Source organism: Aptenodytes patagonicus, chromosome 6 (genome assembly GCF_965638725.1).
Source record: "Aptenodytes patagonicus chromosome 6, bAptPat1.pri.cur, whole genome shotgun sequence".
Taxonomy (NCBI): Eukaryota; Metazoa; Chordata; class Aves; order Sphenisciformes; family Spheniscidae; genus Aptenodytes; species Aptenodytes patagonicus.
In genome coordinates this window covers 54,880,203-54,906,040 of record NC_134954.1, presented here as the reverse complement: position 1 = coordinate 54,906,040, position 25,838 = coordinate 54,880,203, and the positions used below count along the sequence as shown (strand labels likewise).

The 25,838-nt window shown below is 37.2% G+C and overlaps 1 protein-coding gene across 1 annotated transcript; it reads right to left on the bottom strand.

Annotated features, from left to right (window-relative positions):
* Positions 1 to 143: 143 nt before the first annotated feature.
* On the bottom strand, positions 144 to 11,973 carry GALNT3 (polypeptide N-acetylgalactosaminyltransferase 3). The gene is made up of 10 exons (XM_076342721.1): positions 11,462 to 11,973; positions 9,920 to 10,092; positions 8,551 to 8,700; positions 8,067 to 8,301; positions 7,162 to 7,279; positions 6,574 to 6,774; positions 5,335 to 5,466; positions 4,281 to 4,382; positions 1,497 to 1,649; positions 144 to 993 (listed from the first exon to the last, which is right to left on the bottom strand). The coding sequence occupies exons 1-10, from the start codon at positions 11,971 to 11,973 to the stop codon at positions 871 to 873; spliced, it is 1,899 nt and encodes a 632-aa protein (XP_076198836.1). The 3' UTR covers positions 144 to 870.
* Between the last annotated feature and the right edge of the window lie 13,865 nt (positions 11,974 to 25,838).

Sequence of the window (25,838 nt, the reverse complement as noted above, 5' to 3'; positions counted from 1 at the left end):
AATCACTAAAAGGTAGGAAAAAAGTGGGTTTAGTAGATAACATGTAATTTAAAAGCAATAATGAACAAAATGTTGAAAACAATGTGTTAACGTTAAGCAGCTCGGAAATCTATTACAATATAACTTTGTCATAAATTTTAAAGTTCATGAAATATAAAAAAAACTATACAAAAAGTTTTGGTTAAATAAAAAGATATTAATATCAGAATAAGCAGATTTTCCATTAAAATAATCACACATACATATTTCAGTGAGAATTTTTTTTTTCTTCTACAAAAGAAGAATTGACTTGCTAAAAGCTGAGCACAGTGTGGTAGCCTATTTGGTTTTAACCTGAAGATCAAATACTTAATTTTTCAAGTGAGGGAACTTAAAAAATACTGAGAAAGGTTCACTGAGTAAAGTAAATTATTAAAAAAAATAAATGAAGCCAACCTATTGAGCATAAAAATATACATATAAAGCATCTTGGTTTTTAGACAGTATACAATAATTTCTTGAACCTCTACAGAGAAAACTAGTCTTCTTCAGAAGTACTTACAATATGTGGAAAAACAATATACATACAGTCCCCGCGGTGAAAGAGGACTATAGGATCCATGAATCAGTGGTCAACATATAAAGTCTTACCATAGAAATATTGTAAACATTTTTCTTAATTGGGACCTCAATCATCTTTGGTATAACAGACTCCTAGGGAATCTCTGATGACACGTTTTATGTCCAACTTAAATAAGAGGGAAAAGAAACTGTTTAAACATTTTGCATTTAAAGTATGCATCACTTAAAAATGCAGTATACATATATGATCACAGTTCAGAATGGGTCTTTTCTTTTAATAAAATGCTCCTGGCCTATAAGTATCAAATCTTAATTGTTCTGGCCAAAGATCCACTTCTGGAAGGGGTCTGATGGATTACAGGATGCCAAACTCGGATGTTCTCCGTTTCCTGTAAGGCACATATGTAGTGCTGCATTGTAGAGAGTTTGATCCTAAAGTGGGTAAAAAAGGAGGAAAAAAAAGAAAGTGAACAAACAATGAGCATGCTATTTCCCCCCACTCTTCATTTTTTCCCAAGTTCATTGTTGTTAAAAAGAGTAAGGCCAAACAGGTAGTGCAGAGGCGGGGCTAGCAAACGAATATGAGTAATATGCAAGTGCCAACTTGTTTTGTTAGGAAATTTTTTTAAAGTATTTTAAAAGATACAAAACATTTGGATTGACTTCCAGGTGGATGCCCAGACACACACACTAAAGGATATCAACTGTTTTTGTAAGTGACATTTCTACTTTACATTTAAAATAGTGAAATCATCAAGTTTTGATCTGGTAACTGAAAAGCTGAAATTACCTACATTTTCCTCCCAGAAATAAACTTACTTCTTTTTGGCTTGAGAGTTTTGTTTCGTTGGGGTTTTCTCTTTTATTGGAAATCAAAACTTAACTCATATAAAAGATCACTGATAATATGCCGATGCACTGCACAGTCTAAATACCTTTTGATGCAGCCATTGCTCTTCTCCAACAGCAAAGGTTTTCTGGCCTTTGTAGTTACATTCGCAAAGCTGCACAGGTCCTTTCGAAGCATGCAGACAAAGCTCCTTCTGAATGTTATGTCGAATTTCATGGTGTGCAGAATATTCAAAGTACTATTTAAATAATTTTTAAAAATTTCAGTAAATAAATACAAAGAAGAGTATTAAACTAAATTAATCCTTTTAAATTCCAATACACAAAGTAATAGATTTCTTTTCTTATTCAACAATCTAAGACTACAGAATAATTTCTCTGATTTTTAGTATACACACTTTAAAAGTGTTTACAAAACTAAAAGCATTTTTTAATACTAATGCAATGGAATATATTTAGAAGTACTTAAATGTATAAATTGCAAATGACACTTGGTGCATATGCATTATGATGCAAAATCTCATTGCTTGCTCCCCCAGGAATCATAAATAATTCAAGGAGACAAACTGAAGAGTAGAGGTAGTTGCATGGATAACTTAAACGTTGGCATTTCTTAACTTCAAAAATTTTTATTCAATTTTTGTTGCTGGATTTTGTTTTTTCTTAGAGCAATCAGAGTGTCATCTTTTGCTGCTTGGTCTAAACAATAAATGCTAACAATAGGATGCTGTTATGTTCACTTGTGAGCTAGCCATTAGAAAAGTAATACAAGCATGTATTTTGTGAGTGAATTTTACCATTATTTCCTGACAGCAGAGTACTCTTAAGGCTCAGGAATCCTAGGCTATAATTCAGGTCTTAACAGGGATTTAATTCTAACAGTTACAGACACAGCTGTCCTTTTATGCCTCTCGTCCTATCCTACCATCCTGGTCTCTTCCTTTTCTCCCTCATTAAACAGCAGAGTTCCTATCATTACATCCCATTACCACTGTTTCTTGGCTCCTATGTCAGCCTTCTTCACCGTATCTTTCCTTTGACTATTAAGACCAGGCTCAGTTAGCTCCCTGTGGTTTTCAACTCTCTGTCCAATTGGTCAGCTTCCGCCTCCTCACTGCCTTTGCATCAATGGGAATAGCACTGAGGGACAAACAAGCATCTCACTCTTAAGTCTCTGCACCAAACGTTACTCCCTGAAACAGGTAATGATAGGAGTGACCTGCTTAGTCACTTAGGTCTCAGACATAATAATTTACTCTAAATCTGTTCCGATTTCTCTTTTGAACTCCAAAATCTCTGCGAGCCCTGAAAATACGACTTGAAAGCTAGGTTTAAAACTTCATTAATTTTGGATATTGAGATGGACATATTCCCAGCCCCAGAATATTCTAAAAAGGAAGAATGATAAACACAATTGATGTACAACTCTGAAAACTAGGTACTCTCTTCCACTCCCTTCTCCTATCTCAAATAGATGGATGAAGAAGACAGGTAGCATGGAAAATTTCAGCCTACACTGCTAAAGTCTGGTAAAGAACATAATACAACTGAAAATAGAGTATCGTAATGAGAAGGGTTAAGTAAGTAAATATGCCCATCTCTTGAGCATTACCAGCACAACCTGTATTAAAATTCTCTGAAGGCTGGCATTTAAAGGGATTCAGACTGTTATTTTATGGCAGGAGGAAAAACAAAAAACGCAACACTTGAAAGCATAGAGTTTTAGTACAGTCCAAGATAATTTAGAGAGAGATGACAATAGAAGCATACAGCAGATCTCTTAATACAATGCTTTGGTACAGTGTTCCCACACTAATGACTGTGACAATGCGAAAAGGCTAATATAGTATTAATCCACAACAGAATAAAAGAACAACTTCAATACTGTAAGAAGCTAACGTAACAGGGTAGTTGTTAAACTAGACAGTGTTCCATCTCCCACAAAAATTGATTAGGAAAGCATCAACTAACTAGGATCATGTGTCTGAGTTTTCACAGTGCCATCAATGGATGGCTTTTAAGATTGAAGATTTTATTAAAAAAAAAAAAAAAGAAAAATTACAGCTATATTCTAACAAAAACTTTTAAACCCTTGTTGACCTTTAGTTATTAAGGATCTACAGTTAGCAAACTTTATTCCCCAAAGAACTCTTTAAGGCAACAGAGAAGTGTTCATTTCTGGGCAGGGAAGGAGATGTTACTTTTATTAGTATTACAGTAGTGCCTGAAGGATTCAGTATCTGACATCTATTGCAAGTCATACTGTAGAAGAAACAGAGCACCATTGCTGCCTCCAAGAGCTATGTATCAAAGAGAGCTGGTCTTGGACAAATTCAATCATATTATTCACTTGCATTAGCCAGTACAGGATAGACCACTTTGACTTCACACTATGAGGCTGCAAGCACGATAGGGAAGGTGACTCAGACCTGGCCACTTGGTCTCCCATTGGCCGGATTCCCACCAACATCTTCCTTGACAGTGCAAGTCCTGGTGGCAGAGAAAGAAGCAATAGGAGGAAGCATAAGGAAAGGAAGAATTAAGAAGACAACACTTACAAGAAAAGTAGTAAGGGTAGGATGAAAAGGTTTTGCACAGAAAGGAGAGATCAAGTGAAGCAGTGCAATTGTGTTAAAAATCTGAACCTGTATGCTGAACATAAAATGTTAGAAGTGGGACACAACATGAAAAGCAGTATGAAATTTTCCTTGAACAATATATATAGGAATTAACTCTTAAAAAAAAAAAAGAGAGAGAGAAAGAAAACTGCATATTAAAAATTAGTCCATTTCTCTAAAATAAATGAAAAGCTTTAATATGGTAAAGTTACAGCTAAACAGATCATAAAAATCAGGCATCAAATATTTTACCTGATTTCCTCCAAGTCCATGACAAGAATACATAATCAATGGTTTGCCACCATGGTTATTTTCACCAACATCCAGACACATGCGGTTACCTATGTTTTTTAACTAAAGAAAGGGTATTATCAGAAAAAAAATAAAGCAGCTCAGTGAGGATGACAAAAAATTAAACTGTCTCACTTGCATACAAAACTAACCTTTGGCTTAACAACAACTACAGCTGTTAGTTCATTTTTACTTTCTGCTATGCTCAAATCTAAAAATCCTGGTCTCTCAGAGCTAATCTTTTCTAACCAAAAGCCTAGTGACTACGTTATGGTTGTCTACAGCCACACACTGAATTATTAGGCTACTGGTATACAAGGTTACTGTTATTCAAATTACAATTTGAACAGATACACATAAAATATTCAAAATTGGAGGAAGGGGAAGTGCTAAACATTGCTAAACTTTCACATTCACCTCAAGATAAGGATTATTAGTTTTTTAATACTTTGTTGGTTTTAGCAATGCAATGTCTAAGAAGTTATTTGGCAGAGGAAATGCAATGGTCTAAAAAAATTTATGTATAACTATAAACACACATTTTCCTCATCATAAACCTAATTGTGAGAAGCAAACAGCTGTCCAGTTTTCCTCATTAACATGAACTAAAAATTCTCTCAGACTTCTACTATATAAAGCTAAATTTACCTTGATAATTCAGGAAATCTCTCACCATTGGCTTCGTACTTTTATATCATTTTAACGGTTAGTGATGGGCAGAATGTTGCTTATCTCAGCAGGTTGCAAGATCCCGTTAAGCAAGGCTACTGTTAGTTATTAAGAAGTTTTGCTTAAATTTCATATCACCATTGACAAAGCTATAAAATATTCAAATAGCAAGGTATACAGAAGAGATTCTTTGTCCAGAGTAGTGAGAGAAAACCCGAGAGCTGGGTAGCTGAAATGTAAATGATATAGCTAAGGTAGCTGAAACGTAAATGCTATGGCTAAGGTAGCACAGAAGATTAGCAAACTTCCTGGATTATGGAAGACTATAGACAATAATTAAACTTACATATCCAGAAAACAAAGGATTCAGGTCTGGCACATATGCCTCTGGATAAACATTACTGAGATACCAGGTAAAATTTTTACACTGCAGACGCTGCCTTAAATCAAGTCTTTTTGAGATGTCTCCAAATGTTTTCTGTTAGAGGAAGGGAAGTAAGGAAGAATGAAAGAGAAATATACTAACGTTACTAATATCAATTTTGTACATATAAATCTATGATATTCTGTATTGTAGCATTAAACAAGTTTTAAGCTTCATTTGTTGATTTTTTTTTTTTTTTTTTTTAAATACCGTACTGCTACGGTTATTGCTGTTTGTTTTTCATAACACCACTGACATCCTGTCAGCAGCGTTTCAAAGCACATGCAAGAAAAATACATTGCAACATGGAAAGAATAGAAATATCTTTAGTCCCAAGAGGGTTTTAACATAATGCCATGAAGTGGGAAAGTACAAACAAGACCATACTGATGACAGCTATAAAGCTAACTGATCTCACTAAAAAGAGTGAGCTGAAATAGTGAATTGGATTAATTAAATAATTAGCATAATAGTCAGTACAATGCAGAATTTCCCAGACAAAATTCAGTTGTCTAGCTGCTAAACATGCTTAGGAAATCTAATGCTATTAGTTATACAATAATCACAAAAAATTATCATACAAAGGGAGAAAAAATGGCTTCTCAAAGAAAACTCTAGATTCCAGCTGGTGAAAGACCAAAAGTTCCAGAAAACTTACAAAAATAAATAAACCAACCCCCCTGAATTTAACCTAAGTTTTTAAGCAGATAGAGACAGGATAGGTATCTATCATTGAATAAGCTTTATTCTGCAGCTAAAGAACAACAAAACCTGCTTTTTAACCAAGAATACTAAGCAACTTGAGACTAATGAGACATTATGTTTCTCACTCCAAGTTAGCTTGCACTTTCTGCACTCAATAGCTTTTCTCATGCTCTTCTGGTAGTTCCAGTAGCTGTTCAGTGCAAACAACCCAGGATTTTAGAGAATGTATGAAAAAAAACCCTACCAATCAAAAAAACCCACCACACAAAACAACACTATCACCATCTGAACACTTAAGTTTTTCATGTTTGTTGGGGCTACAGCATTAAGCAAACTGAACTCTCTCTTTTCATGAAAATATCTAGAATCCTTACATACTTTGTCAATAAATAACTTTTGCTCACCAAAACTTTCAACGCAGCAAGTGTGATTTCTAATACCACCACCACCACCTACTTGTTTCACAATTTTTGCTGCCTCTGTGTTTCTTCGGTAAAATATTTCTTTATATTCATCCATCCAGACTTCTGCAAGGCGGACTTGATTACGTGTGATCACTTGAGTACCTTTTGGGAAAGTATGGGGACTCTTGCTGCGAAAGACATGGCCAACAACAGAGCAAGGCATGATCTCCAACTGTCCACCACATTGCCATACCTAATAATAACATTTTTTGTGTAAGTGCACTGCAAATGGAATTAAGGGGGTGGAAAAAAATTCAGGAATATTATCGTTCACCAAAAAAAACCCCCAAACCACCAACAAGAGTGCATATATCAGGCATACCACAAGTGAATTTCCTAATCAGGTAAACCCTGGAAATGTACATTTCAGCTATCAACCCTAAACACATTTAAAAAAAAAAAAAAAAAAATCAGTTCAGTAAGCATGTTTGTATTTTATTTTATAGGTCATTAGTAATTAATTTTCCATGTCCTAGTTGGCTGATTCATCAGAGAAGTCAAGATCCAACACTAATTTGTCCTCAAAAATCCTGTACACTGTCAGTATAGAGACCACTGCTAATTTAGTAGCTAAACTTACTCTGAAAGACATTTCTATATTTTCACCTCCCCATATTTCCATTTCTTCATCATAGCTTCCAATGAGTTCAAAGTAGTCTCTTGATATTGAAAAGAGACCTCCAGCAAAAGTAGGTGTTCTGCAAAAAGAGAAATTTACTGAGGAAGAAAGAATTCAAATAGGTAGGTTTTTTTAAATACATATGTAAAATCATGGTATAACTGTTCTAGCAAGTTTCCATGCATTTGTCAGTGTTTCACTACATTGATACATTTTCCTGGCATAGATAATACTTCCAGCAATTAAATCTGCCCACACTGAGTCTCATTGGACAGTTTTATTTTCATTTATTAACAACTGGTTTAAACTAATGACTATTGGTATAAAAGACAGCATCAGGAAAAATAACATATTTTCCCTGTATGGAGGGTATCAAGCAAAGTTATTACTCCTCCAGACCAGTAACCTGTCTGCGGCCAAAGCATGTACAATTATCATCAAATGCACCACTGTAACAGTCTAGTATTTTGGTGCTCTGAGCCTTTGTTGCCATCCTTTCAAGGATGATGAATGAGAAGCCAGAATCTGTGGTACTGTCTCTGAAAAGAACTGTTTATAATCCTCCTCTCCCCCCTCCCTCCCGAGGAAAAAAAATATATAGAAAATGCTTATTATGTTTCTAGTGTATGTAGAAAAAAGGTAATGCAGAGCAATTACTGACTTAAGGAGGCTATATTTTTATGAAAGCTTTAAAATTTACAATGTGGTTCTTAAAGAAGGCATTACAAAAACCATCTAAGATGCTAAGACTTCTGATCATACTCATCTGAAGAACGAATTCATTTACAAACTGCTGTTCATAACAAAAAACATGAAAACTGAAGGATTTAAAATATTATTCAAATATTCAAATTCAAAATGTTTACCTAATTGGATAGGTTTCATCTTTTCTTCTTTTATTTTCATGTTTAGGAATAGACTCCCATCCAAATGACAAACTCCAATCAAAATTTCCTCTGTTGTGGCTATGCCCATAAGAAGATGGTTTACTGAATTCAAAAGTATTGAGATCTATAGAAGCAATATCAGGGCTTACAACAGCAACAGGGTTCTCGGCTATTCTTGCCAATAATGGCTCTAACCAGCCATAAAAGCATTCACCTATGGAGAAAATGAATTGAATTTTTACTTGGCTATAAAGTAGTACACAGGGAATATTTTAACATGCCCGCAGCAAGCCAATATGCGCTGCTTTTAAATAGCATTGCTAATTATACTTTCAATAATATAAAATAGCAATAGGAAAGATGATACATTGCTAATGTTCATAATTCATAAAAAATCTGCAACGTTAAATCAAAGGCAACAGTGTTATAAACCAGACCCGGCATAGTTACAGGTTACACTTACAATGAGCATCCAGAAAGGTAAGGGTCTCTCCTGTTGCTACTGAAGCTCCCAACAACCGTGCAGTGATGAGACCTTTCCTTTCCTTTTGACGGACTACTTTAACTATTTGAAACTGTTTCACATATTCATCTAGTTTATCATGCAAGTATTCTAGAAAGAAAAATCAGTTTCAGGATATTCAGTGTATATACATGCCACTGCCTAAAATTTTACATTATTAAACTAACAGGATAAACGATTCACACTAATCCCAGGAACGACCTCAATATCAAAGCAGTGAACAATTCCTGGCTGTTGAATGCTATTTTTAGGGGCCGAGTTTTCTTGGGGGCGGGGGCGTAGAAAGAGGTGACTGGCAGAGAACAGGGGATGGAACACTAAAAATATTCTAAAAGAGAAAGAACATGTGCTAGTACATCTCTTCTGCAGTATTAACAGTTTGAATATCAATTCAAAATCCATTTTCAGAGCAAACGGATCATGTACTTACTCAAGTTACCTGCAGAGCATGCAAATTTTTTCCTTAAATGACAGCACATTTTACACACAGTTTGCAAAGGCTACAATATTTACAACAGCAACAGAAGCTATAAAAAAACCTCTTTAAATGTGCAAAATTTGAGAAACAACCCCACATCCCTCATTAAACATCCCACATCATCTTCCTTCCTCTGCCCATCCTTAGTATTAAACTGTACTACCGAATATTCTTCACATCCAAGTGTGTCAGTATACTAAATACAGACTTGCAAAAAGTGTAAATACATTAATATAAGCATGTATGTATAGACATGTTCATCTGAAGTTAAGCATACGAAGTTTTTTTGAACTTGCATTTGTGATCACACTCAGTACACATTCAATTATTTTTGGCAGTCAGCTTCAGTATTGAAGATTATTTTTCCATTAAATAATTTTACTTTCTAGGAAAGGCATTGCCCTTCACATTAATGAAATTAATTTACATAAAGACAATCACTATGATAAAATGCAAATTGCTACAAACATTGGCCGATTTATCCTTGGATACTTTGTTTTATAAACTGTAATTGGTTTGAAGCACAAATTACAGAGCTACTTGTCATGCAACCAGTTATGCAGTTTAAGCAACACTAGAATTGGAATAATCAGAAATGGGATTTAAAAACCTTTTAGAGGACAAGAATTTCATATTTGACTACCTTATGAAAAAGAGATGGGGGAGAACTATTTTATATTTTATAGAAAAAGAAAGGGACAAACCCACTTAGAATACCATTACACATGTTAATGGTGGTAAAGAAGTATTCCCTTTTAACCAATTTATCTGTAATCCTAACATGTCTTAAATTAAAAAAAAAATTCAAGAGAAAATAGAAAGGCTTCTTACCATCTACACTGGCATCATCCACCAAAATAATCTCCTTTAGCAGTATGGCAGGAGATGTGTACATCACGCTGTGAACAGTTCTGAGCAGAGTGGACCATGCTTCATTATGAAAAACTATTATAATACTTGTGGTTGGCAATGGCGGGCAACGCTTAAACTTTTGTTCAATACATCTACAGATTAGAAAGTGTCAAATGTTACAAAACAGACAAAAAGTTTTGACTCAAACTCTTAAAAGAAACCCTTTTCTTTCTAGTACAAAGCTTTAAAAATATGGACATTAAATATTTCAGCTTCTACACTTTCTATCCCAATTTTGGAGTGCAGAGGCTGGTGCTCCAACTGGAGAACCTGTACAAAATATTTTTTAAAAATATGATGAATAAGAATTCCACTTGAACAACTGACTCAGTTCTGCTTCTGTCTCACAAACCTTTGAATACGTTTCATATAGCACCCAGGTCTTCTTCAGAAAAAGATATGTTATTCTATTGAAAGCAGCAGATACTGAGCTGCAAAATCAGACTTTAAGTCATCATTACTGTTGAAACCCAAAAATACAAAGAAGAATATTTATTAGAAGAATGCGGAGTTTGCAAGGCAAAATAGAACAGATCTAATTCAGAAGTTCAAAATTTTGTAGAAATACCATATAATCCTTAGAGCAGCATATCCCATTCAAGGGAAACAATTTTAAACCCACAGTTTTTCAAGACTGATGTATTCTGAACATAACTTTAAATCCAATTGCAAGTCAAGATGACAAGACAACACTTCTGTATTCGTAAGCTGCACACTTATTGTTTATTGCCTGTCAACTTTAGAGACTGGAAGACTCCCCAAGGTAATTATCACAGCCATTGCCTCACAAAACACACAGGCGAAAACTCACCAGTTATGCTCTAGCAAAGGTTATTGTGAGCCGCACCACATGTAACATGATATTCATACTACCAGCAGCAGCTCAGTAAAGTTAGTCACTTCTGACACAGATAGCTGAGAACATATAATCTGACACTGGCAGAGACTGCTCATAACCAAACCCCACTCTACCCAAGTCCTACAGTCTTCATTAATAAAATTTTTCAATACTACAAGATTGCTGAGATGTTCCATTGCGTTGTTCAACAGTTTACAATTCCTAATTTATTAAATTATGCTGGTGGTTTTATTAAAAATGAATACTTAAAAAAAAAAGGGGGGGGGAATGTTTTTTAAATTGGGAAAAAGTTTAAACCACATTTTTAGTTTTCTTCTAAGTAAAACTTAGCAGGCTTCCAGAAAGCGACTCAGAAATTGTAGCTTAAAGGAAAAAGCAGAAAACCTTATTTAAATATAGTTACTTTGAATTCAAAACCATGAAAGAAGTGAGCCTTTCTAAACATTCTTCGCTTTGGCACTGTGGATCATTATGTACAGTCAGTCATTATGTAGAGCTAGGAGACTCTCCTAAACTATCACCTAATGCCGAACTCAAATCACTTTGCAGTCTGCATTTCTGACAAGTTTTTCAACTATCAGGACATACACATTTCAACATACTCAGGAGGTCGAGTGTCTGGTCCAAGATCTCGGTGTAAAGAAATCCGATCACTTGCAAATGCATTAAAACAGTGTTTTTCTTCTCCACGCTGTTTTTCTTTCTGTTCTTCTGAATTTAAGTTGATGGTCTTAAATGCTTTACCAGAGGCTCCAGGACCATTAGGATCTTGAAGGGGTCGATCTAGAAAGGGTTTTAGTTCCACTGCAGTATAGTGTCCTGGCAAACAGTGTCTCTCTCCAGGAATCTTAGTTTGCCTAACAGGTGCTTTTATCTGCATTTTTGGCTTTGCACCTTTGATATTGTTCATAGCATTTAACATGAGACCTAATACATGACTTTTCTTTCCAACAACTGGCTCAATCCCTGCTTCATCTTTAAAATCTTGAACACCCACTTCTCTTTGTAATAAAAATAAAAATACCAGAAAGACAAACACAATAATGCTAAACTTCCAAAGTTTCCAGTGAAAAAATAATTTCTTGAATAGTTTAGGTGTTTTTTTCAAAGCCATTCTAATTTTAAAAATTTATCACAAGACAAAAGTTCCTGTGAATGATGTTCTTCAAATAGGTCACAGCATTTCTTGAAATTGTAACACCTGTAAATTAAAACAAAAAGTATAAATTAAGACATCTAGTATATTCGACAATGTAAAACCACAGGCGCTTAATAGGCAGGAATTAATTCACAACTCCCAACCATCAAACATTATGTGTCCATCACTTAAAGATAAGTCAAACCTATCTATAAAGGAAAGTGCATCTTGGGTATCTGTTTTTTTGGTTTGGGTTTTTTTTTTAAATACACTTCAAATAGAAGAACCAGAAAGCAGGCATACCACTAAGAATAAAACACTATTTTTACATAATGCCACTACTTCACATTAATTTTCTTCCAAATCTTGAAAATTAAGTTGTTTAAAATTAGAGGAAAATGTTGGTTTATGTCTTCTAGAAGAAGGGAATTTTAGTTCAATGATGAGACAGAAGGAAAGCAGATAGAATCAATATGGTAAGTTCAAGTTGCACGTAAGAAAGATCCACATAAAAAGTGAACTATAAAGACAGGAAGGACTTCTCAATCAACTTATTTCAACAATTTGGAAATTTCCAATATTAAAAAAAAAAAAAATCCATTTCAAGATTAGACTTAAATAATCAGACTTCCAAGTGGGAAATTTTTAGATTGATTTAGTTATCTAGTATACATATTCAATGCAGATTTAATACAGGTGATTTGGAGTAGGGTAATTTAGCCTGAGGATCAAGTAATCATTCTGTACATTTTTTCATTCACTTGTACTGCATTTTCTGGCATGTGCTGCTGCAACTCATCAAGAGAACATGTCAAAGAGCTCTCCTGTTTCAGGAACTCTGCCACTATTTTTTTGTACAGACAAGCAATTATTCAGCAGCTTTCAAAGACGGGGAACTATGAAAAACATTTGAGGACTACCAGAAACCAAGTGATTTGAATTAAATTCTCTCTGCAAAATTGGCAGTTTACAAGAAGGGGGAAAATAGCAACCAGTCTGAATTCAAAACACAGCTTTATTTTTGTGTAAGTTGCATGTATGTGAACTGAGAAAAGAAATAAGCAGCATCTAGATAAAAGCCACAGTTAATTCCCACTTGCTAACTACTGACCACAGAATTGCAAAAAACTACTTTTTTATTTCATCCTTTGAAATACAAATAGATTCTGCATTTTTTAATTGGAATAACATATACTCAGGAAGAGATATAACTTACAGAAAACAGAAAAAAACCTCACCTGGCTTCCTTCAAGAATTTGCAGGATAAGTTAAGCATCCGGACTTGTTCACATTCTAGTTTATTTCAAAGCTTATGTCAGCTTTTTTTAATAAACTCATACATTCAAACCACAGTAGTTTTACCATAGAGCTATTGTTATAAGAATGCAGAGGGGAAGCTCATTACAGCATTGTCATATAGATACTAAAAGGTACCAAAAATGTGCTTCACAAGGCTCACAAGATTTCCAAGAAAACCCATTAAAAAAATCCAGTCCATTTCTGTCTCACACATTATTTTCCCATTTTTCTTTAGTGCTGAAAAATTTGTACTACAATACCGATACTTCTACACTGCAAGACTAAGAATAAAAACTTTCTTTCCTGGTGAAAGGATTGCAACCAATTTATCAAACTGCCAGATTAAAAAATGCCTTGTTTTCTCACAATGTCTGGTGGGTTGATCTTGGCTGGCTGCCAGACACCCACCCAGCCACCCTCTCACTCCCCCTCCTCAACATGACAGCAGGGAGAAAATAAGATGGAAAAGCACATGGGTCAAGATAAGGACAGTGTGATCACTTACCAATTACTGTCGCAGGGAAAACAGACTCAAGGATGATGAATTTAATTTACTGCCAACTAAAAATAGAGTAGGATGGTGAGAAACAAAGACAAAACTAAAACCACCTCCCAGGCTCAACTTCACTCCTTCATTCCCAACTCTTCTATCTCCTTTCTCTGAAGTGGTGTAGAGGGGATGGAGCACAAGGGTTGCGGTCAGCTTGTAACACTTCATCTCTGCTGCTCCTTCCTCTTTACACTTTTCCCCTGCTCCAACATGGGTCCTCTCCGCAGAGTACTTCAGCAAAAACTGCTCCAGCATGGGTCATCCATGGGTCACAGTTCCTGCCAGGATCTTGCAGGAGCAAGGGCTCTCCATGGGCTGCAGCTTCCTTCAGGGCATATCCACTTGCTCCAGCATGGGGTCCTGCACAGGCTGCAGTGTGGATAACTGCTCCGGCATGGTCCTCCATGGGCTGCAGAGAAACACCTTCTTCACCATGGTCTTCTCCATGTGCTGCAGCAGGACAACCTGCTTCACCACAGACTTCTCCATGGGCTGCAGGGGACTATCTGCTCTGGTGCATGGAACACCTCCTCCCCTGCTTCTTCACTGACCTTGGTGTCTGCAGGATTGTTTCTCTCATATTTTTCTCACTCCTCTCTCTCTCTCACAGCTGCTGTGCACCATTTTTTACCCTTTCTTAAATACGTTATCACAGAGGCACCACCTGCTACACTGGGTAGCTCAGCTTTGGCCAGCAGTGGGTCCATTTTAGAGCTGGCTGGAACATGCTGTGTCCAGCATGAGGGCAGCCCCGGTCTCTTCTCACAGAGGCCACCCCTGCAGTCATCCCCACTTCTCAACCCTGCCATGTAAATGCAATACACAATGTAAAACACTAAGCATATATACAGATCAGCACGTAGCAAGATGACTGTAACTTGTGGAACTACCATTGCTAAATATGCTCTGCCCGACTCTACAGCCTCTGCAACCTGTTAACCAGGAATGTTTTTGTAACACCATAAAAAAGAAAATCACATTACTGTTTCTCAGTGCACCATGCACAAGCACATATGATATTAGTAAATCTTAAGGCTTAGGAATCAATAAGCAATATAAATATGCCTTCCTCAAATAGAAAAAAGAAAACACATTTTTTTTATATTTGAGGTACTTAATATTATAAGAGAGTTCTGGCTACCTCTTTATCTCCCAAGCAGTCATTAGGCATAGTCAATCAGGCAAACACCTGGGGAGGGGGGCATTAGCCCTGGTTGGCTGGTTGATTTGTTTCTAAACATTGTTGCCCTCAAATTTCTTTTATATCACTAAACAAGCAACAATGTTCTCCAACTTCCTCTAGGCCTCTTCCTCTTTGTAAAGAGACTTAAATTTGTCCATAACAAGAGAAAGGTTAAGCATTAATGAACATGATGGTATAAGGTATGTCATGAAAAGAGAGATTAAAGCTAATTCTATATAGCAACATTGACTGTTTTACACAGAAATTATGCTTGAGATTAATTTGAGAATTTAATCAGCATTTGAGTCAAATATTTATGACTGTCTCTTTTTGTTTTAACGAGCTGGCATGAGACTACTCAGAAAGGGTAGAAAAATTACATGTTATGGCTACATATCTGTTATGTGCCTTAGTACCAGAGAAATCTTTTAACTAATTTAACTATTAATTTAGAGAGTTAAAGTTGCAGTTGTCAGATTTCCATTGTCCATCTTCAGCATTTCAATTAACGCAGCAATATTTACGTATGCTAAGCTCACTATGTCATACATTTTTTTCTCGTTTTATGTTTACTACATGAACTTTGGCTTCATTGTCTCCAGCAACAAAAAGGAGAAATGGACTAGAAAATACCAAAGATTTCTTCCACAGATTTTTAGCACATACAGACTTTTGCTGCTGCTTGCTTTGATGATGACATACTAACCTATTCTTCCCAAAGCATCAAAAGTACATATGTACATTTTACCAAAAAACTTAAACTAAATTACTGTCATTTTTATTTGGGATTATTTCCTGCACAAATTGAGCATATACAAATGCTTAGAATACTCATGATCAACACAAAACAAGAGTCAAGATATCTGTAAGTCACAATAACCAAAATCCAGAATATTTCTTGCACTACCTGTGTTTTGCATATCTCTGTCCTCAGGCAAATAAGGCATTAAAGACTATAATAAGCAGACTTAATGAGCAACCAAGAACATATAGCAATTTATTCAGCATTTGGTTTCCTATGTAACTATATTCACTTTTATCTGCATGCACTTTGGCTTCTCTTTGACAACATATTTCCTTGTATTGCATACATCTGTCTTGGCTGCTCAGGTCTTACTACAGCAGGCTGCCATAACACACAGGTGAAACGTGTCTGTCCCTAGAAACGAAAAGACAACTCACCTGAGTTAAGTGGGTTGTGCAAGCAAAGCAACACAACTTAACCCTTTCAATGTGGATTAGTACACTCCAGTAGCATACATGGCAGCATGCCGTGAACAGAAGTAAGTGCAAGTGATGTTTCTTTTTTAAAGAAAGGATCAAGTAATAGCCTTGGAATAGTATCTGCAGCAGAAGTGAAGTGGACAAACATGGGCTTGTTTGCCACAAACGTACAGCAAACTCTTTGACATAGACAAATGCTAAGTGTAGTTTTATTGACAAAATATCTTATAGGGATATTGCTTACAATAAGAGAAGAGCTCTTTGTCACATAAAATAGTAGCAGTTTCCAGAACACAGACTACATTGTCCAAAGAACTTTTGTCATGAAAGCTGTATCTTCCTTAGGGTTTTACGAGGATAATTTTCTAGTCAGAAATAAAATCTTTATTCCCCACAAATGCCTCACACATTTTTATGGCATAGTAATGCCAGTAAGCACAGACCAAGCTACTGTTCCATCCTCCAGGACATGCTAAAGAAATATGTGGCATGATTAAACTCCCTGAGGTGACTGTTTAGCAAAGTGTTTAATCTTCTATTCATTAGTGTTATTTTCACTAATAGTAGTCTGGATTCTTACAGCACTTTGAAATAATTAGCCCTAAATGTCAGAAGTTGGATTTTAGGGATTTTTTTTTTTTAAGAAGAAAATAACCAGAAAACTAATACGTACTACAAAAGTCTTCTAAAAAGTGCCAAAAAGCAGCTGCCACACTACTTCAAACCACATCACATGGGTAGTGTGTGAATTCAATACACAGTCTATGCTACATTATGCCACCCACTAACTCTGATGTCAGACTGTCTGCAAAAACTCTGGCTTACAAGAAAGCCTCACTACAGTAGCCAACATGTAGACAACTCTGACTTTTTGTTAGCTTGGTCTGAACAACACTGTAGACAATAATTTTTTTTTAAAAACATTAAAATGTGAAGAAAACCCAAATCAGCAGAAATTCTTTGAGACCATGCCAGTAGGAGAAAATTCTTGGGATTAGTATCAACAATATAATTGATCTCAGTTTTTTTAAATAAAACTGTTTTAAAATCAACTTTTCTTTTATCTGAATGATAATGTTCTAATGTTTCCTGAGAATGTTGCTTATGGAACATAAAAAAACCCAAAACAAACAAAACTAAATACTAAATTAAAAATACTTAAGAAAAAAATAATTAAAAAAGAGAAAAATAGGAAAAAATAGCCTTAAGAATGATTCTAATCACAACTATTTAAATACACAACTTTGCTTCACCCCAATCTGATTTCTTCTGTAACTCTAGAATCACAGTCTCATTAAAAAGCTTGTCTATTTTTTCTTATTATGTAAGTATACAATCCCTTCATCAAGACCTTAATGTTCCCTTAATCAGAAAGTGGGTGTGTGAATAGAAACGCTGAACAAAATCTTCAGAAAAAGAAGACCTGACACTCATGATCAACCGTTCTTACCAAATTCGCAAAAGTCTGCCAAAGATACGTGATTACATATATTGGGATACTTTACCTGTAAGAATTGCTACTTTCACCACTGCTATTTCTGAATCTAAAATTCTAGACAGGGCTTTTTGTTTTCTTTGCATGAATACCAATGTAGATGCTACTAAAACATTAGCTACTGAAATAATAATTTTGGTAAGTGATACTTCAGTCTTCTACCACCAATGAAATTGAGTTTTTTCTACCAGAAAGAAAAAAAAATAATCACTGAACAAAACCATTTCCACTTCCTAGAAGTACATCCCAGAAGAACATCTACTTGCATGGCCACCTCTTGTGACAGACTAAGAAATGTCCAATTTGGAGTGAACTTTTCATGAAGTTTTAGCTGAATATGGAATATGAAGGCTTTCCACACAATCAATAACATTCAGAAGCACTTCAGAACTTGGGGAAAATGAAAGCAGTTGCTTAAGTTTACCAAACTATGCTACTGTTTACAAGAATATTAGCACTTAGCTTAAATAAAGGAACGAATTATAAAATTAAATGTACAGAAGTTAAAGAATAAGGCTTCACATGAGAAGGAGAAACAGAATCAGCTGGCCAATTCCTATCTCCACACGTGCAATAAATGATACTTGCCTATCTGTTCCACTAAGAATTCCTGTGGAATACACTCCTAGATAGGGCACATACACATAAAAGAAAGAGAGATTCACAAACCCCAGATACTGTTCCTCTGGGTACATTCTTTGAAGCTCAGCCAGTGGAAATGTGGTTCTACTGAAAAAAATAAGTTGTAAGAGGAATAGTGAATGTATTCAGTTCCTGAGTCTTAGTTTTAGAAACATTAAGGGCATAGATTATTCTAGCAAAGACTGGACATAATCTGCCACAGTGATTATTACAGAAAATTCAGAAGCTGTAACTGGATGATAACACAATAGGCTGAAGAAGTTCAGAGCAGCAGCAGCCCAGAACATCTACCTGGAATACAATTTTGTAAACTATCTTCTTCAGCAGTTTCTTTAAGATTAAAAAAATAAATACAACACCCCCACCCCCCCATGTATTCTAATGGAAATGCTTCCAAAACCTCTTTCAAAATGAGCACTACTACTAATTTTCTACAGCAAAGCACTGTACATGATAGGCAGAGATAGATAGTTGCCTGTGACAATAGATACTATATTAAAAGTATACAGTAACCATATATTAAAAAAATATTTATGGCTTATTTTTACAGTCCTGGAACTATAAACATGCACTGAACTCAATTTACATTTAAATTTCACTCAGCTCTGCAGCTTCCTTTTTTTCTTGTCCAGATTGGTTTGGGCCTCTGTTAAAATCATTTTAGACTGTTCCTAAAAATGCCATGATGACAAGCGAGCACCATAGCAGCTGTTAAGTGCTGTTTTAGCTTAGAAGGATTAGTGTCTGATTTTCACTTAAGCACCAGAAAATAATCTCTGGATCGTAACCAAGGGAATTTTTTTTATTTTGTTTTCCTGATTGTAGTAATGTTTCTAAGATAACAAAAGCATCTGAGTAATAAGTGCAGGGCTTGAAATCACAGTTTTACAGCCTAATTGGCCTTAAACTTTTAAGTTGTTTAAATGATGAGTGTAAAGCAAAGCAAGTCTCCTCATGGATTTTTTGAGATTTACTGAGGTTTATTGGGTCAGTGACTGTTAAACTAATCTTTGTCAGAATCTCCCAAAGGTGTCTTCGCTTTCCTCCTCTCCCCACTTGACTGGTTCTTTTCCAGCTACATTTCACTGCTGAATAATCTTACCTAACAACAAATAGTCATTTGACATTAGAATTTAATTACTAAGTCACCGTCAGTAGTTTTGCGACATGATTTCTCTGTTTGTAAGCAGAAATATTTCCTATGGCACATCATAGCAGCAAATCTTAGAAAAAATCAGACAATAGTAAGACAGACAGCAAGTGGATAAAAACGTGCTTCACATGAGTGGACAAAATCTAGCACTTCACAATCTAGAAACTTGAGGCACTTTCAAATCTTCTAAAAGAAAAGCACAGGAATGAGCAGATTAGGAGGAGAAACTCATCAGTGCTGGCAGGCACCTGATCAGCAATTCATATTATGAACATGGTCCTCTACATTGATTCCAAAGAAAGGGGAAGCCCTGCACTAGATATCAGCTCTCGGAACAGACAGACCAGGCAACAAATTTATGCAAAGCAGAAAGGAACTTCTCAAAGCAACGCAGTTTGTCACCTAGAACCACAGACTTTGGGGAAATGTCACAGAGAGGGCAACTATATCTTGTTCCTATTTTGACAGAAGTCAAGATATCCAGGCTGCCGCTGGTAGTGCCCCACCCAAAAAAAGGAGCAAAGTTAAATAGCAATAGAAGTTACGAGGAGGAGGAAAACTGGTCTTCTACTCCTTCCCACCGTGCAACAAAAATAGTAATTTGGGCTTTCTGTAACTAACAATTTTTACTTTGCTATGTTATTGAGAAGCCTTGAGATGATAGTAGCAGATGCCAAACTGACCAGGCCACTGAGCAAACCTAGTTAAAAAAAGAAACCAAAAGCTGTAAGTTGGCTGTTCTGTCTCAGTCTTTAACTCTGTAGCTTGGCGCAGCAGCATGACACTGACTTTAGTCAAGACTGAATAGATCAATATAGTTTATAATTTTTTAAACAAAAGATGTTGTTTTGTAACAGAAGACTAACATGTAAAACACTACTGAGATGCATAGATAAAATTCATATTTCCAGTAAGATATTTTTAATTTAACCAATAAAAAAAATTATTACTAAATACTTCTTTATACAAGTATATTTTACACGAAGTTAAAAAACAAAATCCATGAAACTAAGGCTATCTCTGTCACAATTCATTTTTCCTGTCAGTTATCCAGAGCCAAGAAAATATTTGTAAGTACCATCGCCTGCTGTGTAAAAGTAAGACTAACAAACTGCCGGAGAAAAGAGACAATCTAGTAACTTGAAAGCACTTCACATAGGATGAAATACCAGAGGAAGCTGGCAACGTACACAAAGAAACTATCACCCTGCTGTTATCAAATCAATGCGGTACTGTCGACAAATACTTGGGCGGGGTCAGTACGTAGCGAGAGACGCCTCCCTCAGTCAATACTTCTGGTTTGGACGGTGCATCCGGCTGGTGGCCAGCACTTCCCGGAGACCCGTTCGCACAGCTGCCGGGCAGCAGCGTCTTTCTCCGCAGCCTGAGCTCCTCGCCCCGTTTCACGTTTGCCCAGAGCGGAGCACGCAGCGCTGGGCTGTCCCCGGCCGCCTGGAAGGCCCCTGGGGCTAGCTGCGTTGGTGGGATTTGAGGGGACTGTCTGCGGGACGTGTGCGTGTGAGAATGTGTGTGGCTGGGGGGGAGCGCGTGTGAAAGGGTGTCTGAGGGGGATCCTCCGGGCAGGCCCCAAGCCCTCTCCCTCATGTCACGACTCCCTCCCGCCTGTTGTGCCCCCCCGCCGCACCGGGCGCACCCGGACGGTTGGCGGTGAACGGAGAAGCGGCACCGAGCGCTGCCCCGCCGCCGGCCACGGCTCCTCGCCAAGGAAGAGCGGAGCCGCGCGGGGGCTCCTGAGGCCAGCGGACTCCCCCCACCCCGCGGCTCCCCCACTCACCTCACCCGGCGGGAGGAAGACGAAAGCGCTGCCCGCGCGAGCGGCTGCAGGAACGGGGAGAACCCGGCGCCCTCCGCCGCCCCGGCCGGAGAGCCGCCCACGGCGCGAGGAGGCTGAAGCCGGGCGGGCTGCTACGGTTTCCGCTCAGCGGTCGCCAGGTGCGCGCGGGCTGCGGGCCCTGCGCCTGCGCACTGCCCCGCCCTCACCTGGCGCCCAGGTGCGCGAGGCAGCTGCTGCCGGCGGGCTGCGGGGGCCGCGCGCGGCGGCGGGGGGAGGATGCGCGCGCGCCGCCCGGGGCCCCGCCCTGGGGAGCGAGCCCTGCCCGGAGGAGGGGGAGACAGGAGACCCTCAGCGGCGGGGGCAAGGCGACAGGCGGCGGCGGCAAGGCGACAGGCGGCGGCTGCTGCTGAAGGAATTCGAGAGCACGCACGCTTCTGGAGCAGAATGCTTTACCCATCCCTCCTCGCCTGCTGCACCCAACGGAAAATGTAATTTTTAGACAATTACATAATGCGCACCGCAGCAGGGCACGAGAATTGATGCGTGCTTTAACATCCAAATTGCAGATTGCATTTTAAGCATCACGGCAGGGTGCTGTGATTTTTTTTCTTCACTCACCTAAGTGTTACGTCATGTAAGATGTGGTTGACCAAGCACTCCCAGTCATGTTGCTGGGAAACAGAACACAAAATCCCTTAGAGGTGAGATCAGAGTTTGAGAGAAAGGATATCACACTGAGCTCCCTTCCTTTACGCTGCAAAGTGTCCCAGAGGGATAGATATAGAATCACTTTTTTATAAAAGCATGGTTTAATTTTGGGGAGAATATAAAAGTAATAATCGCACAAAGTTTGCTCCTAACTTCCCTTAATACAGCATAGAGTCTCCCTTTCTTCCTACTCTCAAATAAAAGTAGCACAATTACAGTCTCAGCCCAGCGCTTCAAAGTTGATTTCTTTCAGCTTGCTGAACTGGAGGTAGCTAAATTTGCTCAGCAAATATATGGTGAGTTGGCAGTAGTTACACTGATTCTACAGCAGTAACAAAAATGTTAATACCAGTATTTTATGACGGAATTCATCTTCCCCAGGAACACTTAAATGAAGATTTAGACATGATTAATCACAATTAAAACGTTCCGGTATTTCTAGCGTATTAAAATCCTTCCTTATGCCTTTGAAAGTTGAGGCCTGAACTGTAGCAAGTACTACATCACCTGAGACATGCATAACCAGCATTTAACTTTTCATAGCACAAAATTCAAGTAAGGCAAATTTCTAGTGTGAACATTTTAACAGCTGCTGTTTCCAGAATAAAGCCTGCATTAACAGGCACACTGACTCCTTTGAAGAAAAGAAAAAAAAAGTACTTCAGAACAAGATTTAGACCATTCACTTAGCTCCTCTTTTAGCAAGCGCCATGTCACATAATTGCCAAACCAAGTTTTAGCAGAGATAAAAGCATGTGATTTTTGCAGTAACGGTCCAATTCTAAACATTATAAGGCAGGTCAATATTTCAAAAAAAAGATGGTTCTGATTTCATTGCAAGATGAAGCAAGAGGTAAAACCACAGAGTGAATGAAGCCAGAAATCAAAATCACAGTTGTAAGGAGCCTAAACTGACAAAATAGTGATCTTACTTTAAAAAGTGGTATAGTCACAAGCTGATGGAGAAGTACTTGCTAGTGAAATTTTTCCTTGATTTCTTTTCCTATTTCTTCCTGTTCAGCATTGTATAGGGAACACACTAATGAGTTCTTTATGATCAGCTTCTGCAGAGCCAGAATCCACCCCCACTATCAAGACTTCCCTGAAATGTCTCCTGGACCACTTTCAAAGATGATTCATTCAGAAAATTCTCAACAAATTCTCTAACACTATAAACTGTTTAAAACTATTATGTTTATAAAGCTACTCACTCATCTAATGGCTAACAAGATTAAGGTTTAGGTTACTAAATCAGAGTTGCCTGATTTATGAGCCTTTCTAAAAATTACTGTAGCCACATTTGAGAAGTGACTCGCAATACTCATACCTAGTCCAAAAACAAGGGAAAAAATGCAAATTACTTCTAGTCTATTTTTCTATAAGAGTCTTGCTAGTTTAGTTATTTTAGCTAATTATACTAATTATTTTACCTAATGACACTTTCTAGACCATCTTCCTAGTTTTGGTACAAATCTGAAAAAAGCAGTAGGGAATTAAACAGGGTACCCTGTTACCAAAAATGTTTACAAATCCTTGAGAAGATATTCTAGGCATTCTGTACCTGCAGGGGAAAGGGGAGCAAGAGAGGAGAGGAAGAGACACCTATGGCTTATGTTGCTATAGCTACAAGATGCTTAGATTTCCAGTTTCAATGAATGAATCAATAGAAACCACAGCTTCACTCTCCTCTTTTATTCACCAAAGGCAAAACTGGAAGATGGGTTGCTAAGCAACACCGCACTGAAGACTGCAGCTCTTTGAAATTAGCATTACTGACTCCCCTCCATCCAGGAGTCTCTTCCATTCAAAACCATTTATTAAGAAAGGGGCTAAAAAAAAGAAGCTACCAGGACATGCATTTTTAAAATAAGAAACTGTAAAAGCAGAAGGAAAGCTGAAATTAACACTCTCAATTAGCTGGAATAAAAAGAAATGAAACAAAGCCATTCCTTCTGCAGAGAAAGTAAAAAAAGATTTAGTAAGGACAGAAAAACTTAAATTGGCTTATATAAACCAAAATGGAAACGGAAAGGCCATTTATTTCTTCGGGGAATACTATATTAAAGCAAGATTTTCTCTAAAGGACTACTTATAGCCACCTTTTTTTTTTTTTAACTGAAATGCAAAGATGTGCCACATTTGCACTCTTCTTTTAAAGACCCCATCAATAAAAACATACTAGTGGCTAGATATGCTCAAGATGGCTAGTAGTGAATTCAGAAATTTTTTACCTGCATGGCATATGAATAAAGGTCTTCACCAAAAGTTAGCCACGAAAAGCTCGAAGTCTCAGTTCAGTTTCTGTCAACTAATTTCTGTATCTTATCATTGTCATGACCTAATCTGTTACCCATCTTATGAAAGGGTAATGTGCATCTTATGCTCATGATAAAAACAAATTAAAGTAGATGTAGATGAAGTCTTGCCTTTTTTGAAAACATCTTGCATGTATTGATATAAACCCACCTATTTTTATTATAAACTTCAGCTAAATGTTATTCCAGTGCTACTGGAATGCAAAACCACATTGATCCTGTATGAATAGGGCTATGTACAAAGAAATGCTGTTTTACTAGGAACTGCCTTGATAAGGCCGATGTACTTACTCTTTTTAGCAATGGGAAAAAACCCAAACCAGCATAGTTTAAGAATTCATAGTCTACTAATCCCCACAGCCCAGCTCCCTTACAGTTTCCCCCAGCCTCAGCATTTTCCAGATCCTTCCATGTTCCTCATTCCGCTCCATACCATTGTTTTTTCCCCAATCTCTTAAATCTTCTTCCTCAGAGCTCTACCATGCTGCACAACTTGCAGGCAAAAAACAGGGAGCCTGTACGCTGTGCCTGGTACAGTTATGTACACACTGATTGCCAGTGCTCAAACAGAAGGGATAAGGCTACAGCATGTTTCAAGGTTCCCTAGGGAAGGAGAGGCCGCTTAGTTGTGTCTTTTCTCAATTTTAATATTCACGCAAATCTTGTAGAAGTGTTGTAGTCCTGAGACACATCTATTAATTTTAGTTTGGCTGACCAACAGCTCAAAAGTTACTGGAATGCAGAGCCTGGAAACCACCAGTAGGTAGCACCATTGCCTAAGTGATGCATGTCAATCTATTTAGGAAACAAGGCTATAAAGTTACCCAAGATACAGCACCCAGTTATTGATAAGCAAGATTAGATACGATTGTAAACAGGCTCCCTTCCCTGCCGTAAAAAAGACACTCAAAAATCAAATGAAAGTGACTTTACACAATGTCAACATGAAAAGCTAAAATTACCTAAGGAGGAAACTGAAATTGGTTATTTTAAGAAACTTAATCACTAGTATTAAGAATTCTCTTTTCATGCCAAAACATTACTTTTCTAGTGAAATACATACAACATCAAGTGCTGTTTGAAAACCAAATACAGCAGTGTAACAGTGTTTTTTGTTAGGCATTTGTTTTTTCAAAAATTCTGCATCACTGAAAAAACCCCTGATCCTTCTCCTTCCTCTCATTCATTTACAAGATGCTATTGCTCCCTTAAAGATCCACAGGTATATTCTGTGAGACAAGATCGTAATTCCCTGTAATAAAAATTATTTCTCCAGAAAGGTGTTTTATATGGATTAAACAAAATGAGTGCTAACTTCTGCACATATGACTGTACTGTCTACACATACAATGTTGAAAGACTGAACACTCCAAATTAAAAATGTCAAACATTTCTCTTCATGGAAATCTGACAGGTGGATAATAGACAGCATGAGTAGAAAATAAATTCTGTGTAAGCCTTGCATGATCTATAAAAG

Coding starts and splice junctions, on each gene's coding strand:
- GALNT3 (XM_076342721.1), bottom strand. CDS start 11,973: ATGGCTTTGAAAAAAACACCTAAACTATTCAAGAAATTATTTTTTCAC. Junction 8,701..9,919: donor GGATGATGCCAGTGTAGATG/GTAAGAAGCCTT, acceptor TTTTCTTTCTAG/AATACTTGCATGATAAACTA. Junction 8,302..8,550: donor TACCTTTCTGGATGCTCATT/GTAAGTGTAACC, acceptor TTTTCTCCATAG/GTGAATGCTTTTATGGCTGG.